Source organism: Balaenoptera musculus, chromosome 19 (genome assembly GCF_009873245.2).
Source record: "Balaenoptera musculus isolate JJ_BM4_2016_0621 chromosome 19, mBalMus1.pri.v3, whole genome shotgun sequence".
Classification (NCBI taxonomy): domain Eukaryota; kingdom Metazoa; phylum Chordata; class Mammalia; order Artiodactyla; family Balaenopteridae; genus Balaenoptera; species Balaenoptera musculus.
In genome coordinates this window covers 32,669,071-32,689,172 of record NC_045803.1, presented here as the reverse complement: position 1 = coordinate 32,689,172, position 20,102 = coordinate 32,669,071, and the positions used below count along the sequence as shown (strand labels likewise).

At 43.2% G+C, this 20,102-nt stretch overlaps 2 protein-coding genes across 5 annotated transcripts in view; both read right to left on the bottom strand.

Annotated features, from left to right (window-relative positions):
• Nucleotides 1-1,296: 1,296 nt before the first annotated feature.
• On the bottom strand, nt 1,297-8,512 carry LOC118884917 (ADP ribosylation factor like GTPase 2 binding protein). 2 transcript variants are annotated; one of them, XM_036833084.1, is made up of 6 exons: nt 8,160-8,512; nt 7,357-7,418; nt 4,807-4,913; nt 3,713-3,798; nt 3,395-3,491; nt 1,297-2,742 (listed from the first exon to the last, which is right to left on the bottom strand). In XM_036833084.1, the coding sequence occupies exons 1-6, from the start codon at nt 8,195-8,197 to the stop codon at nt 2,644-2,646; spliced, it is 489 nt and encodes a 162-aa protein (XP_036688979.1). In that variant the 5' UTR covers nt 8,198-8,512; the 3' UTR covers nt 1,297-2,643. The 2 variants fall into 2 exon arrangements, with proteins under 2 accessions (XP_036688979.1, XP_036688980.1); XM_036833085.1 differs by lacking the exon at nt 8,160-8,512 and adding an exon at nt 7,732-8,119.
• An 81-nt stretch (nt 8,513-8,593) lies between these two features.
• RSPRY1 (ring finger and SPRY domain containing 1) overlaps nt 8,594-20,102 on the bottom strand; it is a 50,826-nt gene continuing 39,317 nt past the window's right edge. For 2 of the 3 annotated variants that reach the window (XM_036833082.1, XM_036833079.1), the window contains exons 14-15: nt 17,526-17,630; nt 12,109-13,654 (exon numbers count right to left, since the gene is read on the bottom strand). In XM_036833082.1, coding sequence (XP_036688977.1) covers nt 13,558-13,654; nt 17,526-17,630 — 202 coding nt within the window. In that variant the 3' untranslated portion in view covers nt 12,109-13,557. Of the gene's footprint in view, nt 8,768-9,397; nt 9,452-12,108; nt 13,655-17,525; nt 17,631-20,102 lie in introns of those variants that run through there. The other variant, XM_036833080.1, reaches the window with a different exon arrangement.

The following is a 20,102-nucleotide window of genomic DNA, read 5'->3' as shown; positions in this document are numbered from 1 at the left end:
GCCGCTTGTCATGGCATAAATTTAATAGCACCCCCTTTTATTCTGAAAAGGGTCTCAGTTTAACAGTAAATCATTTAGTCATCTTGATGAACTTACGATTGCCATGTCACCTACCTTGACAGTTTGTGAAGTTCAGAGATCAGACAATCCAAGTGCCTGATGTGCGGAGCTGCTACAGACAGTAGAGGTGGGGGGAGCAGCAAAGAGGGGGATACTCTCCTTCTGAGCTTATTTTCCCACCACAGCGCAACATGCTCTGAATAATAAGCCACAGGCATTTCTGGGCACCCCTTGGTCCTGTCTTAAAAAACTGGAAACAATTAGAATGTAACCAGATTCAAACAGTTGCGGATGAGCGACTCCATTGCGAAGGGTGGGGGGGGAGGACTAAGTCTGATACCCATGTCCCAGTTGGGTCCCAGGCCTAGTTTGTGCCTGTTGTCCTGGTGTGACAATTAACAGCATCCCTTTTTACTCTCCAGTGTCTCAGAGTTTGAATAACAAATTATAGTCATTCTAGAATTAAGCCATAAGAGGATAGTTTTAAGGAAGACCAACCGATTTTCTTTTGAGGCTTAAGAGAAAACAAAACCCTTGGCAAGTCTTACCAGGTTTCTGACACCCTAAAACACAGCCTATTTTGGTGGAGATGTTAGCACGCTTTGTCAAACAACTACCTGTTGGTTCAGGCCAATGCATCCCCCAGTCCTTAGCCCCTGGCCCTGCAGTTTGGGTGAACAGTGCTTCCCATGGCTGAGGAGGCCCAAGCAATAGGAGGCGGCAAATGTCTCCTGAGGCTGGGCCTGCACGTTGGGCTTTCTCATCCTGACCATGCCTGAGCCCCTCTGAAGGTGGCACATGATGACCTAAGTTTCTGAGCAGATGGAGAGAGTTCTAGTTTGTTTTAAAAAAAATCAGAAAGCCTGTTTTCTAATATGAAGCTACAATGGACTTGCCTGCTTTTTTTTTCTGAGTGGAAAAGGATGAAAAAACCATTTGCCTTTTTTGTTCACTTTTCATAATTTCATCTTTGGATTTGTCCACCTGCCTTTTCTCAGCCAGACTGAACAGAGGGTGCACTTCATCAAGTGCTTCCAACATGCCTGGCCTGCGATGGGCAGTCCCGTTTATAAAAAGAGCAAGAAGGGTAGGCAAGGCCAGGAGAGGAAGTGTTTTAAAAAGCCTTCGTCTTGAAAGACCAAAGTACTGATAACCTGATGGCAACAGCAATAGTAAAGAAGGGATGACTCATTTAGAATGATGGTTTTTGTTTTTGCAAAACACCTGAAATTTTACTCATGGTACAAAAGTATTTAATAAGCGCCACATCGGTACAGAAAAACGCACAGCCTACAGCTAGCTCATCCTTTAAAACCAGAACAGCCAAGTGAAAAGTCAGTAGAGATTCTTATTTTTACTTGAAAAATAAAAATAAAAACAACAACAAAAAAACTAAGGTACACATTGGGAATTGAACTACTACAGTATTTCTTTCTAGAGAGGTGACATCCATGTTTTCTGGTCAGTAATGTTCTATCAAACATTGTACTAAATCCAAGCAGACAGATGACCAGTAAAGCTGTTTGCTGTCTCCTACTGAGCTAGACCAGTGGAACACTATCTTGGTAAGATTATTTTGACAGCAAGAAGGAAGTGCAGAGCCCCTACCCCAACAGAAAACCTAAGGAGCTGTTTTACACAGAAAGGGTTTTAAGCAAACCTGCACAAATACTAACATGCTCTAAGAAAAGGAAACCTTTTAGACTACTTCCAGCATACATTCATTGGTGCCCAGTAAAATAGGAACACCAACACAGAAAGCATTTTTGCTTTCATAGCACTAACAGCTAAAAAGCACACAGCAATATAATACTTTGATCTTGAAGTGGGTAATCATGGAAATTCCAAGATTACATCCACTAGGTTAGCCTGAGTATTCATCTATAAAAATATGTTTTCAAAAACATAAACGAGAGTTATAGAAACAATGGGAGTACATCAGGACCAGTAGAAGACAGTGAAGTGATACCAGGACTGTACATGTAAGACTAGGAACTGATTTTCACAAGTAACTTTTTAGGTAAAGGACAACTCTCTAAGTCGATTCCTACAGCCAAGACTAGCTGTGATAGTAGGAGTTTCAGAAATCTTGAGATGGGCACCTAGCTTGAGTTAAACCCTAGACAAATACTCCCAGTCAAAAAGCCCATTGAGGCTGCAGGACTGAAACTCTGACCCATGTAAAAAGCTGTGAGTGCACAAAAAGCCTGGCGGGACATGCAAGGCCTGCTGGGCCAAGAGAGTTGGTGATGGGGGGTTCTTCCAACATGGACACACCAACACGTATGCTGGGGAAGTGCCCCCCAGGTGGAATGCTGGACTTGCGCTTGGTGCAGGAGCCAGACTCAGAAGCTCCTGAAAGAGGTGTCTACTCAGGTGGGAGTACTAGGGTTACTGAAGACAAGAATGTGTCCCAGGAAGGTCAGGTCATTTTCTTCTGACCCATCAATACTTAACATTAACGAAGAGTTGCAGAACAGTCAGTCATTCCAAGATGTATTCTTCTGACATCATTAGCCAAAGCCTCTCCCAGTCTATTGGGCTGGTGATGTCTAGAAAGATCCCATTACCTGGAGGTGGGACCTAGGGCCGCAGATTGTTCTGGGAAGCTGTCACAGAAGATTTGCACAATGAAGTCACCACTAAACCGCTGCTTAAGTCCAGTCCCCGGCCTTCTTTTTCCTACAAGAGAAGAGAACAACTTTAAGAGGCAAGAGATAGAAAAAAGTCCTTTCTAGCTCATAACAGGGAAGGAGGTGTTCAGGGTGGGCCACCAGGGAGAACACAGGAAGAGGGAGTATGTGATTTTGCATTTTTATTCAGAGCTGGTCACTCTTTAAAAATGCACCTCTTGGGGACTTCTCTGGCGGTCCAGTGGTTAAGACTCCACACTTCCACTGCAGGGGGCATGGGTTCAATCCCTGGTCCCTTGGTCGGGGAACTAAGATCCCACATGCCACGAGGCGCAGCCAAAAAAACAAAAAAAAAAGACCTCTCTTCACCAAAAAACATTTCTTTTTCCTATTAAGAACCTGCATTCCAAGAAAAGCAAGGCAATTAGACCTGATTTTTGGCTTTGTCCTTTTGATTATTTAGGGACCCTATAAGGTGCCTGGGACCTGTTTCACCAAAACCATGAGAATGTAATTCCTTGTAAGGGTCCCAGGCCCCGGCCAGCAGAGGACAGCAGCTCGCTCTGCTGACACGTCACTCACTGCTGGGCTGATACTGGCCAGTCTTACAGAGAGGAGCACAGGGGGTGGTTTGTGCTCGACAGGTCTACTTGGAACTTTCTAAGCGGTTCACTGTGACTAAAAAGACAAGGAGAACTTACTGCTCTATAGTCCAGAAACATTTCTTTAAAAGCCAGAAAATCCGTAAACGTGAGCAGCATGTCGAAAATGTCACCGGCCACTTCATCTTTATGGTGCCTGCAAAAGAAAAGGGTGGCTGCTTCATGAATGAATGACGACACAGACCTCTCTTGGAGATTTCCCTCAAAGGTCTGGAGGGCCTCCCACCCAGGACCTAACCAAGTGCTCTAAAGCTTGATATTCAAGCATTGAGGAAAACAAGGGGGAGGGGTCTTCTTTCAGAGTTGAGGAGGAGGAGGGTAAAAAGAGGTAAAAAAGCAGAGTCAAGCTCAACTCACTGTAAAGTTGTAGTGAAAGCCGCCATGTTAAATCCAGGAATCCGCTCCAACAGCTGTTCTTCTATATACTTTTCTACCAAAGAAATCTGTAACAGTGGAAAGGATCTTGGTCAGACTGTGCTTTAAGAAAACAAGGCTTCTCTTCAGAAAGCCTGTCCTCCAGCCCTTTGAAAACATTTCCTAAGAGCCTATTCTGTGTGCCTGGCTCCCTGCCGAGTGCTGGGGGCACCAAAGAGAACCCAAACCCAGCTCCTGTCCTCAGTGAGCACACCCCGTGCCCTGACCCACCCGTGGGAGAGGCATTTGCAGGTAATTACGATGTAACAAGAGGAATGCTCCAAGGTGGGTAGGGATAGGGAGCAGAAGGGCTCCCACTCCCCACGGCAGGAAGTGAGGAGTGAAGTAAGTGGGGGCTTTTCTGCCTGGGTAGACGGAATCTGTGCGGAAAGAACATACAAAAAAGCATACAGTTGGAGGTAATCGCAGGTTCCTTAAAAGCTGAGGCTTGGCTTAAGAAACCTTCATCGACTCTGCCACACTTCTGTGTTAAGGGAAGAAAGTCCTGGAGGCTCAAACCTCTTCTCGGACAGATGAGATCATAACAGGAGGCTGCACGAGGCCTTGGCATAGTGCAAAGAACCTAGGGGTCAAGAGTCGAGGTTCCTGGGTTCTAATCTTGGTTTTGCCACCAACTAGTTAGTGATCTTGGTCTTGGTTTTCACTTTTATCTAACAGTCATGCACACCTGACTGGATTATGTAGTAGGAAAAAATAGTGTGTGAAAGCCAAAAGGTCAAAAGTATGTAAGTGCAAGGTATGGTGAATCCACACACTATAACTGAAAGCAGGATTATGATAAAGCCAAACATGTTTTAAAACGGAAGACGAAGTCATTAAATATTTGGAAAACAGCCCCAAGAACTGTGCAGAGGAAAACAACAGGAGATGAAGACTAAATCAGATTCTAATTAGACTTCCCGGCAGGGTGCTGATGGCAGATTTTAGAAGTTGAGCAGATTTCAACATCATTTGATCCTAAATTCATAATTTAAAGAAATCCTAATCTCCAGTAAGAGGAATAGGAATCCACTTACATATTCATTAAAAATAGGTGTGTAGGCGAGCTTATTCTCTTCCGTGTCTTCAAACTCCTGGTAGTACTTGTCCATGAAACTCCTCTGTAATAACTGGAACTCATCATCTGAACCGCAATAGGAAAAACGTACTCTTTTTAATGGAGACTAAAAACCATTCTGATTTCTAAACAGGCAGGAAGAAATGTCAGCAGAACTGCTTTATGGATGGCCAGTCTCTAGGCAGGGAAAGCTGAAGGTGTTAAGCGTACAGTTTCGCGGCATGAAGAGCCTTCACGCTGCTGTGCAACCACCACTATCCTCTAGTCCACTTTAATCAGAGCCACACAGGGTGGCTTGGGAACCCCACAAAGGGTTCTCTTAATATAATTTCAGCAGCAGTGGTGTAAACAGTGTAGTGATTAAATGGATGGGCTCTGATAGAGGCTAGACTACCTGGGTTCAAATCCCACCTCAGCCACTTACAACTGTGTGACCTTCGGCCCGTTACTTAATTTCTCTAAGCCCCACTTTCTTCATCGGAAAAATGAGGATGATCAGAGTACCTATCCTATAAGATTTGCCAGGTGGAATTTAGATGAGAATTCATGTATAGAGATTGGTTCATAGCAAACATTAAGGTTTACAGTATTTAGGATATTTTAACAACCAAATAGAATATAACTTCTAAAAATAAAAGGAAAGCTTCAGGGGCTTCCCTGGTGGCGCAGTGGTTAAGAATCTGCCTGCCAATGCAGGGGACACGGGTTCGAACCCTGGTCTGGGAAGATCCCACATGCCACGGAGCAACTAAGCCCGTGAGCCACAGCTACTGAGGCTGCGCATCTGGAGCCTGTGCTCTGCAACGGGAGAGGCCGCGACAGTGAGAGGCCCGCGCACCGCGATGAAGAGTGGCCCCCGCTTGCCGCAACTGGGGAAAGCCCTCGCACAGAAAGGAAGACCCAACACAGCCAAAAATAAATAAATAAATAAATAAATTAAAAAAAAAAAAAAAAAAAAAAGGAAAGCTTCAGGGGCTTCCCTGGTGGTGCAGTGGTTGAGAATCTGCCTGCCAATGCAGGGGACACAGGTTCGAGCCCTGGTCTGGGAAGATCCCACATGCCGCGGAGCAACTAGGCCCGTGAGCCACAATTACTGAGCCTGCGCATCTGGAGCCTGTGCTCCGCAACAAGAGAGGCCGCGATAGTGAGAGGCCCGCGCACCGCGATGAAGAGTGGCCCCCGCTTGCCACAACTGGAGAAAGCCCTCGCACAGAAACGAAGGCCCAACACAGCCAAAAATAAAATAAATAAATAAACATAGAACAAAAACCTGTTTTAAAAAAATAAATAAATAAATACAATTGATGGAATAGTATTAGGATATATTTAAAAAAAAAAAAAAAGGAAAGCTTCATAAATGACCTAGACTTTGGAATAAATACCCTGGGCTTTCCCACAGCACACAGGGTACTCATAGAGGCCAAAAGAAAGTATTCCTCAGCATTCCCCAGAAATCCTCAGATCCACATGGGATCTTAACAGTGAAACATCTGCATTTAGGAGTTAAGGGTATGAACCTTTACAGGACCCGAAGGTATAAAAACTTGGTCAGTGATTTTTCACTAAACAAGACTAAGAAATACAGCTAGTAACACCAAACAACAGTGTTCTTTTCCTAATTCTCAGAAAACTTAAAGTCAACAGACAAGATATTCTCAAATTTTTCTCTCACACATATTTGTCTTAAACGGTTGGTGCCTATTACTGCTTATTACTTAGCAGGACTTATGGATGCCAAAATGAATCCACGAATTCGAACTCAGAACCCAGCTGCAGTATGACATCTTGTTCCTCATGGACATGTGTGCTATGGCTATGGTATTTTTTAATTAATTAATTAATTTTTGGCTATTGGGTCTTCGCTGCTGTGCGCGGGCTTTCTCTGGTTGTGGCGAGCTGGGGGCTTCTCTTCCTTGCGGTACGTGGGCTTTTCATTGCGGTGGCTTCTCTTGTTGCAGAGCACGGGCTCTAGGGCACAGGTTTCAGTAGCTGTGGCTCGTGGGCTCAGCAGTTGTGGCGCAAGGGCTTAGTTGCTCTGTGGCATGTGGGATCTTCCTGGACCAGGGCTCGAACCCGTGTTCCATGCACTGGTAGACAAACTCTTAACCACTGCGCCACCAGGTATAGTCCCAAAGGCTATGGTATTACACTGTGCTTTATGTCACAAAATATTAAAACTCAAGACTAAAAATTGATTTTACTCTCTGAAATAAACTAGGTTAAGATTTTCTGAAGTTTTGCCAAGAGCCCCATAACTTCAAGGTGCCCCATTACCTGAATAAGTCCCTTCAGGGGACTGAATCTATGGTTACTAGTTACTTAAAGGAGTAGGGGCTGTAGCCTGTAAAGCAAAGCACAGTAAGGCTTACTTTGTATTACAGTACATTACATTAAACATTACATGCAGCTTCATGTTTTCTCTCTTTTTAAAAACTAAGTCTCCAAATGGATTTCAACGTCCTTAAAAGCAAGGGCCTAAAACCTAAAAAGCACAGGCAAGGAAGCTTACCCATGATAATGTCTTCTAAATATCCAACCACAGCATCAAATTCTGCATCAGAGGCGGAAGAGCTGAAAAATACGCCTGGATTAGGAGCTGTTTCAGATAATTCCTCTTTTTTTCAAAATGTATTATGGACATTTTCAAATGAACTTCCCATCAACTTGCTTCAACAATTAATAATGATTACTGTCTAATTCAGCAATGCCACACAGAAGAAAACACATTTGACACATCTGTGACATCAAAGTTGAATGCAATGGCTCCACTTTCAGAAAACATGATACGATACAAGGACTTACAAAAGGAACAAATAAAAGGAGCAAAGGCTCACAGCGGACATGTTAAGGCTCCTCGCATTTATTTCCTTGGGGTTCTACTCACCGCATCTTCGCTATCACCCCACACCAATCTGCTTGCGGGCGGGCGTAAACTTGGTGCGGTTAAGACACTGGCCGGGGGAGGGGGGCAATTAGAGTCCCTGGGGGTAGTGGTGGTGGAGGGTCTTCTGACCCGTGGTCGGGCCTTGGCAGCTCAAACTCGCCAGGTTTTGCTAACGACCAAGGATTGGAGGCGAGGGGCATTGTGACAGAGGCGTGTATCATCGCATGACACCGCACTGCACTCCTGTCCTCCAGGCCTGAGCCCTGCGGTCGTCGCGGCGGCAGAATCGACCGCGGGAACTGGGGCGGAGTCTTGTTGGTCTCCCACCCACACCGGGGACACTGGTTTCACAGGGCGGAGGCAGAGGCCGAGGCCAAGCGCCGGCAGCTCCGGCCTTCAGCCTCCCGGGGTCGGGCGGCGTCACTCACAAGGACAGAGCGAAGCTCTCTTCCTCTAGGGCGTCCATCGCCGCCGCCGCATCCACCGCGCGCAGGGCAGCGGGCCCGCCGGCCTTCTACCCCGCCCGAGGCCGGGGCGCAGCCTCCGCTCTGCTCCGCAGAGCCCCAACCGGCATCGGGAAGGTCTCGCAGCCGAGGCCTCGGCCGGCTCACGGCCCAACCGAGTAGCGCCCGCGCACGACTCCCCGGCCTCAAGCTCCTTGGCTGCTGCCACGCGCCGGCCGGTCCTCCAAGCCCTGCCAGGCCACGCTAAACCGGCCGCTGCCGCCTCGGGGTTCCGGCGTCAGTTACCGCTCCCCGCCTCCCGTCACCATGGCCTCCCCGACCCTTCCACCGCCTCTGGGCTCCCAGTAGCCAATCACAGGCGTGCGTTGCCCAATGCCAGGGGCGGGGCAAAGACAGGGAGAGGAAGTGAGGGAAAGGGATGGAGGGTCGCGAACGGAAGTTGGACCTCTTTGAGCAGGTCAGGGGCTCTCTGACGTATACTCGCTCTGTGGGGCGATTAAATCTGACGTCGTCCCCATTTTGAAGAGGAAGGAATCCAAGCCCAGAGAGAGCCTCGATTTCCTCACTTGCAACTTGGAATGAAGTACAAGATTTAAGATGAAGCTTAAGTCGTTTAAAGCGGGTTTTAAGAGCACTGTAAATCGAAAATCTCTTCAGAGCCAATCCCTTAGCTTTTGAGCCAGATAATGCAGACCTCTGATTTGAGAGACAGTCACTCCCTCTCGTGGAAGGATCGCCCCACCGCAAGAAGTGGAGGTCTTGTAATTTACATCATAAATATAATATTCACATCAAAAAGATTATTTGGCACTAACTGGTTTCTTGGGTAATTAGGCAAGATAAAAGTTGACGGAACCACTTTGAGCAATTACATCACGTGACTTTGCTCCAGGAAAAGTCCCCCTCCAAAACTGACAAATTTTGCAAAAGGATACCCTAGATCTGTTTTCTCCTGATTGGATCACTAGACATTGTGTCTCTTCGGTTGCATTTTATTTTTTAGCCAAATGTCTGGTACATGTCTAGAGGAATTTTAGGTATGGCTTAAGTTTGATCTGTGGGTCAGATGGCCAGCCTGAATAAATTGACATTTTTGAATGGACATAAAATAGATATCAGTGGGATGTGGAACTAAAAATGGTTACCATGACACAGTTGTATCCAGGGTGAGATCAATTCTCAGAGGTACTACCTCTGCTTACCACCAAGTAGAAGGCAGGCATCCAGAAAGGTTTGCTGAATAACTGGACCGAGTTCTGTAAGTCAAACACAGGTCACACAGCTCAAGGCAAACTCAGCAAATTTCCTCATGACCTACTTTCTCTATAAACCACACTTACATCTGCTGGACTAAATGAACTTGCCCACACGTTCTACTGCTAATACATATACGGGATCAGAGCAGAGGAGGAAACTTGATTTCATCTATTCTGGTTATCTAATTCTGTTACAAGCCACCAGAAAACTTATTGGCTAAAAAAACTCAATTATTTTGCTCTCTAGTCTGCAATTTGGACAGGACTTGGTAGGGACAGCTAGTCTCTGTTCCACTTGGCATCAGTTGGGGCAGCTGGAATGGGGCTAGAGAAGCCTCTTCCAAGAAGCTTACTCATGTGGCTGGCAAATCAGTATTGGCTGGGGTAGCTCACTTGTGGATGTTGAACAGAGGACCTGGGAGGTGGGGGGTGGTCACCGTTCCTCTCCACATAGGTCTTCCCATGGATGCTTGGGTTTTCTCACACCATGGCAGCTAGGTCCAAGAGCAAATATTTCAAGAGATGGGAAGTGGAAGCTGCCAGTCACTCAATGGCCTGGGACCGGAAACTGGCTCAGTATCCCTTCCACTGCATTCAATTGGTCAAGCAAACATAGAGCCCACCCAGATTTAAGGGGAGGGGGCAGAAATTTCATTTATAGATGGGAGGAATGTCAAAATTTGTGGCCCTCTTGAGTCCACTTCACCATCTCTGGCTCTAAGAACAAATGGGAATAAAGAATAATAGGTACCCACCTATTCAGGCATGTGCCAGATACTGTGCTACACATTTAAAAACACATTGGTTCCTTTGAAAATACTTGAAACCCTATGAGAAAAAACCCCAAAACTCTAAAAAGTATTATCTCCATTTTACAGATTAGGAAACTAAGGTGTAGAAGTTAAGTACTTGCATACAGGTGATAGGCGGCATAGTGGGGTTGGAACCTGGGTCTGCCCCACTCCTAAGAGCCTAACCATCAAGTTATGTATGGTCCCAATCCCCGAGTTGTCAAATAATATTCCTGGAAATCAGAACATGATGTTTTTCTGCTGAAAACAGAATGGTGGACTTTTTGTAGAAAAATAGAAAATTCACTTGTATATATTAAATATTTTCCATTAATAATAATTTCTTCATTTTGGGTTGGCATTAAGAATTGTTTTATGTGACTAAACAGCAAGAAAATGGACAATCTTGAAAACTGCTGATCTTACTTAGTTTTCTTGGTTACATAATCAAGATGGTTGAAATTCATGCAAAAGTCATTTTCTGCTAATGAAATTGTTTTGGTTTCTGTGATTGAATCATCATTCCCTGGCATTCTGCAAATGGCACCATGACTTTATCCTGCTCTATCAATATCATTCAAAAAACACAGCAATTCTTAAAATCTTTTTGGCTGGAACCCCGGGGGCATTTCCCCAATGACTCACTGGAGAAATTACTACAAATTACCTATTTTTCCATCTACTTTTTTCTCTCTCCACTGAATTTACAGACCACTTTTACCTCTCTGCTGGACTACTTCAAAGTCTCCCTACTGATCATATTATTTCCATTTTTTGCTTGTTCTCTATACTGTGGTGCCCCGCCCCCCTTCCAACCCCACTCCAATTCCATTCTCCAAATAGAAGCCAGAGCCATCTTTTAAACTTATTTATCAAGGCATAGTTCCATGCTTAAACTCTTTTGCTTTCTATCGCACTTAGGATAAAATACAAAATCCTGAACATGGCCTTCACGAGCAGTTCCCTGACCTCTCCAACCTTGGAGCACGCTTTTCTACCCACTCAGTTCCTACCTTACTAGCTCAGGGTACTTCCATCTGACCCTGGGGCCTACTGAGCTCCTTTCCTCCTTAGTTAAGGCCTTTGCCTATAATGTGTTCACCTAGCTACCAGTCCTAGAAGCCTGTCCTCAGTCTCTCTGCCTGGCTACATCCCTAGGTCCTACTTCCTCCTTTTTTTTTTTTTTAATGGATTTATGATTTTATTTATTTTTAATTTATTTATTTTTGGCTGCGTTGGGTCTTTGTTGCTGTGCGTGGGCTTTCTCTAGTTGCAGCGAGCAGGGGCTACTCTTCGTTGCGGTGCGCGGGCTTCTCGTTGCGGTGGCCTCTCTTGTTGTGGAGCACGGGCTCTAAGACTGCAGGCTTCAGTAGCTGTGGTGCACGGGCTTAGTTGCTCCGTGGTATGTGGAATCTTCCCGGACCAGGGCTCAAACCCGTGTCCCCTGCACTGGCAGGTGGATTCTTAACCACTGTGACACCAGGGAAGTCCCTCCTCTAAGCTTTTACTAATATTACTCCTTCAGTGAGTTTTCTCCCTTTCCCCTCATCTAAATTAGGTTCCCCTTGTTCTTTCTCAAAGGCACCCTATTTTCTTTCAGGGCACCAAAAATTTATTACAATAAAGAGAAATATAGTTTTCTCCCCACTACCAGACGTCAGCTCCACGAACAGATCTGTTTTGTATACCACATAGGTGCAGAGCCCAGAACATATTAGGTGTCCAATAAAGGTTTGCTGGATGAATAAGTGATTAACCTTGTTTCTTAATTCTAATACTTGATTCTGTCCTACCCCGGAAAGTATAAACCTGAGAGTATAATATCTTGGAACCTTAGCAGCAGGCACCAATGAAAGTTGTGAAATCTTAGTCAAAAAAGGCAACAAATGTTTTATTTCTTCAATGCAAATTACTGTATTCACCACAAGCTAAAGAAGAGAACATATATATATATATATATATATTTATATATATTTTTGAATTTACGGAAGACTAAAGACATGGAAAAAATCCAGCACCCCAACAAGTACGGCCAGGAAGGAAATCAGCTCTGTAATAGGACAATTTAATGAACTACAAACAAGAAAGGGTGGGAAAGGAAGAAAAAAATGTGCATTGAATTTAAGACACTGTAAAACTCAGAAGACATATTTACTATTCAAGTATAAACTCAGTAAGGACTTGGCATAAATTGAAAGGCAGCTGCTGAGGTACACCATTATAAAATAAGTTCTATGAATTTACAATTCTACCTTCCAATTTTCTGGGAGAAAAAACCAAACTCTTGAAGGTCTTCACCAGAGACCCTGAGAGGGAATAACACTTTGGATGAAGACATAGTCAACAATCCATGATTGAATTTACTATTCAAAAACATGTATTTATTTTAAACAATAGGAATACATGCTCTCAGACTGTCCTCTAAGAGTTTTTGAGACTATTGGTTCAAGAGTTGCAAAGTATATTACTTCCAAAAACAATACTGATTTAAAAAAATTTTTTTAAACAAAAAACAGAGAGACCTCATTTGATGGTAGCTTAAAAATACCCTAAATACCAAATTTTCTCCAGTCTAACATTGCGATTAATTTAAGAATTCCTCCTGCATTGTTAAAACATTTTTTCCTCACAAAATGTGGGTACTGAAATTGGATAGAAACACCATGAATGTGAAAATACCACCAATTTTCTGCAGTTAAAAAAAACTAGAATGTTCTTTGGAATCACTGAAATATCAAAAATTTGGGTTTTTTCCTACAGTCTGTGCACCTTCTTTCAGGCCCTCCACGTTGCTTGTAGTATTGACCTGTGTGATTCTAGTTTCATAGCTTCAAGTCTTGCAATATCCATGCTTAACACACCGGTGGCTCTCTGACAATGGGAAGTTATGCTTAACCCAGAAACGCTGTCATTTACTTCTCCATAATGACTTTTGCCCAAAATAAAAACTTTAGAATATGAGACAAAACATCCTGTGTTAAACAATCAAATGAACCCAACCTGGAGAAATCCGGTGTGGTTTCAGCACTCAGGAGGGCATTGTCTCCTATTGTTTCTCATGGAAGTACCGCAGGCCTAGCTGTTAGCATGCAGCTTTCCTTGGCCTTAAAAGGAATTTCTCAGGGCTGGCAAGTTGGGTTAGATTCTAGGAGAATTTTGTCTTTGACAAACTATCGTTTTTTAGCATAAAATCTGGCCATGGCTGTAAGTTTCAATGTGCATACAACTGATTAGAGAATTTTTTTTTCTTTGTTTTTCTTTTCAACATTGGCTGGAATTGAGTAGAAGTAAGTCCATGATGCCTCTTCACGTGTGTCATGAAATATGAGAAATCTGTCTGACTCTAGACACTATTTCTTTACGACACAATGGGCAGGTCTCCAGTTGCAAGGCACAATCCATGCACAGGTCACTGAGGAGAAAGACATAAATGCCAGTTAGGTCAGTGCTTCAAAAGGTCAGACTGACGATCTGCTGACTCCACCTAAAATGTTAACAAGCATGTTAACTGAAAGGGTAATAATCGCACATGGCTAAAACAAAAAGTAAATATATAAACAGCAACTCTCTCTTCCATTTCTGATCCTCAATCTTCCTCTTCTGAGGAATAAGTTAGAAGTTCATGTGCATTCTTCCAGAAAGTCTGTATGTACATAGCCTATACATACAGATGTATATAAGTAGGTAGAGATACAATGCTATTTTTTCCCAGACAGCTAGCCATCTATCCCAATATCATTTGCCGAATAGTCCTTCTCTCACCACAGATTTGACATAACGCCTTTATCATATGTTAAATTTTTCTTTGTAATCAGTTCTGTTTCTGGGCTTCTGTTCCATTGTTGTGTCATTCTTTTCACATACTGGGACAAAACTATTAACCTTTCTTTAAGTATAGTTGATTTACATTATTGTATTAGTTTCAGGCATACAACATAGTGATTAAAATTTTTTATAAATTATACTCCAATTAAAGCTAGGGACTTCCCTGGTGGTCCAGTGGTTAAGAATCTGCCTTCCAGTGCAAGGGACGCAGGTTTGATCCCTGGTCGGGGAACTAAGAGCCCACATGCCGCGGGGCAACTAAGCCCTAGCGCCGCAACTACTGAGCCCTTGCCCCACAACTAGAGAGCCCCCGTGCACTGCAACCACTGAGCCCTTGCACTCTGGAGCCCGCACGCCACAACTAGAGAGAAGCCTGCGCGCCACAACGAAAGATCCCGCGTGCCTCAATTAAGAACGGATGCAGCCAAAAATAAATAAATAAATACATTAAAAAAAAAGGATATTGGCTATAGTCCCTGTGCTGGACAATATATCCTCGTAGCTTATTTATTTTATACATAGTAGTTCGTACCTCTTAATCCCCTGCCCCTATCTAGCCACCCCCCCTCCCCACTGGTAACTGCTAGTTTGTTTTCTATATCTGTAAGTCTGTTTCTGTTTTGTTATATTCACTCGTTTGTTTTATTTTAGATTCCACATATAAGTGATAACACACAGTATTTGTCTTTCTTTGTCTGACTTATTTCACTAAGCATAATACCTTCCAGGTCCATCCATGTTGTTGCAAATTTAACATTTATTTTAATATATTTTAAGATGTGGTAGGTAGGGTTGGTCCTCTCCATAATTCTTCTTTTTTAGAATTTTCTTGCCTTAGTATCATAAACTTTTAAGTTAGCATTTCTATTTCCAGAAAAAAAATAAAAACAACCCCAAAACCCATGTTTTCCTTTTTATATGGACCAAATTAAACTTAGAGTTTAGGGAAAACTGTCACCTTTACGACACTGAGAGGTCTTCCTATCCAAGACCAGATCCAGTTATTCAAGTCTTCTTTACATTCCTCGGTAGTTTAAAAGTTTTCTTCAGATAGGCAACCTATATTTCTTGGAATGTATTCTTAAGCTTTTTTTTTGGCTATTGTAAAAGGGACCTTCAAATATTTGTTCTAATTGGTTGTTATTTATATATAGAAAGCTATTGTTTTAAGTTTTTTTTTGAAACCAGCTAGCTTATTCAATTGTCACAATGATTCTAATAGACTTTTAGTCAATTCTCCTGATATCTACCTATGTAATCTATTATCTCCAAATGATGATTTTGCTCTTTTTCCAGTTTTAATCCCTTTTCTCTTTCTTGTCTGTTTTAGCTTATACAATGCAAGTCACAGTGCTGATAGCAGGCATCCTTGTTTTGTCCCCAGCATCTCTTGCAATTCTTCCAGTGTGACACCATTAAAAAGATGTTAGTGTTCGGCTGAGATATATACATCTTTTATATTGCTAAGGAAGTATCCATCCATTCTTAATTTATACTATTTTATTCCCTACATCCATTTCTGTTTTGCAGTATTCCATCCATTTGGGACGGATACTGAATTTTAACAAATACCTTTTCAGCATTTTTGGAGAAAGTGTTAATTCTCTGCTCCACTGTCCCTTGGCCTATTTGGGAAATTATATGAATTGATTTCCTATATTGTACTAACCTTGCATTCCTGAAATAAGCCCCCCTTGGTTGTGTTGCTGGGTCCTATTTGGTAATAATTTATTTAGGATTTTTAGGTTTATATTCAGAAGTTTTCTTTCCTTTTTTTTTTTTAAGATTTTTTTTGATGTGGACCATTTTTAAAGTCTTTATTGGATCTGTTACAATATTGCTTCTGTCTTATGTTTTGGTTTTTTGGCCGTGAGGCATGTGAGATCTTAGCTCGCGGACCAGGGATTGAACACACACCCCCTACATTGGAAGGCGAAGTCTTAACCACTGGACCACGAGGGAAGTCCCACATAAGTTTTCTTTTTTTGTGTGTTTTGTCAGCTTTTCATATGATTACGATGCAGGCTTTGTAAAAAGAATATTGTAGTCTTCCTATTATCTCTGTGGTCTCGAGAAGTTTAAACAGAATCTATCTATTCTCTGAAAGTTTGAAAGAATTCACCTGTGAAACCATCTGGGCTTAGTGCTTTTAGCAGCGGAGGCAAAGGTAGCTTTGATAATCATCTCAATTTCTTCTATGGTAACAGGAATGCTTAGATTTTCAGTCTCTTCTAGGGGTTGGCTCATGTCATTCCGTTTAGCCAGATTTCTCTTCTTAACCTCTACCCTTCTAAAATTGTTGTTGTTGCTGAAAGTGGAGCTAAATTTTCTTATAATTCTTTTATTTCCTCTTCCAACTCTGTTTTGGATATATCTAGGAAGGAGACTGTGGTCATACTTAAGATACCTGGTTCTAAGTTTTTAGATTTCAGCCCTCTTTCATGAGCCCTTATTGTGCACAAAACCACCAAGAAGGGCCAGAAAGCTCAGAGATGAATAAGCCCAGATCCTGAGGCGTTCCGGGCTAGAGAGTTGATATAGAGGAATAATCACAGCTGGAGTCATTGTGCCTTTCTTTCAGAAGAGAGACTGGTATAGCTAGTGGTGAAATGAGATAAACTCACTGCATGTATGTCCCTTACCAGACGATTAGATAACAACACATTTCATAAGATGGCAAATGTACAGAGGCAGAGTCAGGGGCTCAGGCTGAGTCAGACCTGGGGGAGACAAACTGGGGTCCATCACTCCAGGCTCTGGACCCGTAGGCAACCTGCTAGCTAAAGCTATGTCAAGAATAAGAGCAAGGCAGGGTATGGGATGTGATGAATTACAGGGAGCTGGCCTGGAACATCAGCATAGGTATTGATCATATACAGTCAGCACACATGCCTGGGCTAGGCCAAGGCCAGCACACTGCCCAACTCCTCTTCCCCTTTCTAACCTTAGTTGGGATGGTCTTTTTAGGGACTGTCTTACTTGCTGCTCTTGCTGATGTTTTAGACACTCTGTTCTATAGGATCCAGGCTGCCCTTATCTCATACAACTGAAATGTGGTTAGATGGCAGGGAGGTGCTGCCATCTCAGTGCTTAGGAGGGTGAATAATAAGTAAATGAGAAGGCTCTAAAACTAAAAGGGATTTCCCAAGAGGCTCATAATTAGCATTAAACCTTCTACATTTTGTGAATAAAAACTGTGTTTAAACTATAGTGTTGAGTAAATTAAGTAAAACAAAAACAGGCCTTCCATATCAAGCAGCTGCTTCTATTTCAGGTACTTTCTGGAAGACAGCCATGTACTACTTGGCAAACTCTAATTCCTCATTCAGCCCACTTTGGATATTATAAACCCTGATGAACAGCTATGGAACTGGTAACACTGTAAAAAGCAATTCAGGAACAGGATGAAACTTTGTCTAATGTAATGTACAAAAGAGGAAATGACCAAACCCTCTTACCTGTGTCCACATGGCTTCAATTGTGTGTCTGCTACCTCATCGCAACACAGGGAGCAGCAGTTTTCCCGGATACTAACTTGCTTCAACAGAGCAAGACGCCTGTGCCTGAGTAGAAAACACAGTTTGAAACTCATTTTGTCAACAAATAAATGGGGCCTCTTAGCAGTGATGCATACGAAGTGCCTTGAAAATGCTCTGTACGTGTGAGTCTACCATGTATTCCCTAAGCTTTGTTCAGTAAAGTTTTCACACAAGACATCTCATTTCAATCTTACAATGATTTTCTAAAATAGAGAATGAAGGAGGCATGGTCATTCCCATTTTACAAAGAAAAGGGCAGGAAATGATTTGCATAAGGTCACAGACAAGGAAATGATTTGTATAGGTCAGACACAGTAAACAGATTCAGGAATCAAATTTAAGTCTTTTGGTTCTAAGTCCAGTGCTCTTTTTATTTTACCAGCAAATTAAAAAAAAAAATTTTGTTTATCTATCTATCTATCATCTATCTATCTATCTTATCTATCTCGGCTGTGCCGGTTCGACACTCGGACTTCTTGGTTACGGCATGCATGCAGGATCTAGTTCCCTGACCAGGGATCGAACCCGTGCCCCCTGCATTGGGAGCGCGGAGTCTTACCCACTGGACCACAAGGGAAGTCCCTACCAGCATATTTTAATGTTTAAAGTCACACATCTCTAAGTGTTTGAGGAAACGCACAGAGCATTTCCCAAGAAAAATGCACACACACAATTTTCAAGGTGTTTATGACAGCTCATCATAGTCACCCTGGAAGTCCAGACACCTCGGGTTAGAACCCTCGCATTATACTTTCACTCAGCTTGGAATGGAAAAGCAGACATGCAGAACTGCTCTGCTGAAGGTACAGCCTGATGGATGGGCAAGAGAAACAGGAAACAAACATTCGTTCAATTCACATAAGGCCTTATTACGTGCCAGGCACTGTTCCAAGCTTTGGAAATTCAGCAGTGAAGAGAGGACTAAAAAAATATCCCTGCCTTCAGAGAGTTTACACTCCAGTGGGGGTAAAACAGACAATAAATCAGATAAAAAAGTAAGGTATGCAGAATTTTAAATGCTAATGAGTAGTGTGAAGAAAAAGAAAGCAGGGAGGAGAATAAGGAGTGTGTATGTGAGAGGCAGGGAGTTATAATTTTAAATACGGCAGCTAGGGAAGGTCTCACTAAGATGACATTTAAGTGAAGACATGAAGGGAGTGAGAGAGTGAGCCTTGTGGGCATCTTGGAGAGAAACTGTGATTTATGATAAAAAATATATTTTGTTTACATCTGCATTCCTGGCACAGATTCCTAAAACCCTCGACGATTCATAAGTTAAGAGACCTAGAAAGGTCTTTGTTCTGTTAATGAGGCGGCTTTTAAAAAGCCCCCTAGGTACCTAAGGATGGGACTGGGAACCAACCAGGTGATAAGAAGGTTGGAACCTTTCAGTTCCCTCCTCTCTCCTCTGCCTCACCTCCTGGGATGGGAAGTGGGCTGGAGACTGAGTTCAATCATCAAAGGCCAATGATTTAATGAACCAGCCCTGTGTAATGAAGCCTCCCTACCAACCCAAAAGGACAAGGTTCAAAGAGTTTCAGGGCTGGTGAACAGTGACAGGCAGGGAGATTGGCATACACAGATAGCCCGTTCCTGAGTTATATCCTATTATAATAAACCGGTAACCTAGTAAGAAGTAAACTGCTTTCCTGAGTTCTGTGGTGGTAGCTCTAGCAAATTAATCAAACCCAAGGAGGAGGTCATGGGAGCCTCCAATTTACAGCCAGTTGGTCATAACCTGGACTTGTGACTGGCATCTAAAGTGGGAGAAAAGAGCAGTCTTTGCAGGACTGAGCCCTTCACCAGTGGGATCTGATGCTATCTCCAGGTAGACAGTGTCAGAATTGAGTCAACTGCTCAGTGGTACTGGAAAACACACATCAGAACATTCTAGTAGCAGGAAGCACTGCGACAGCAGAACATTCTAGTGCAAAGGCCCTGGGGCTACAATAGTAGACCTGGTATGCTTCAGGAGCAGCAAGGAGGCCAGGATGGCTGAAAGAGCAGAAGCATATGGGAGAGGGTCGGAGGTCAGAGAAGTAATGGAGGAGAGGAGCGGACAAATCGTATAGAGTCTGCTAGGATTTAAGCTTTCACCTTAAGTGAAAGAGGAAGCCACTAGAGTCTTTTCAGCACAGAAGTGCATGATCTGATTTATGTTATAACAAAATCATTCTGGAGCTGTGCTGAATAGACCGAAGGGGGTTAAGGCAGGAACAGGGAGACTACAGTTTAAGGGCAGGGCAAGAACAATCCAGGTGGAAAATGATGGAGGCTTCAACCATGGTGGTAGCAGGGAGAGGGACAAGAAGTAGTTGGATTTGGGATATATTCTGAAGGCACAGCCCACAGGATTTGCTGAGGGATCTGTCGTGGAAATGGCAGAAAGTCATACCCTGCCTTGTCAAGGATACTCTAGGATTACAGCCAGGGAAACTGGAATGACAATGGAGCTATTAACAGAGATGAGGGAAAACTGTAAGAGAAGCAGGTGGT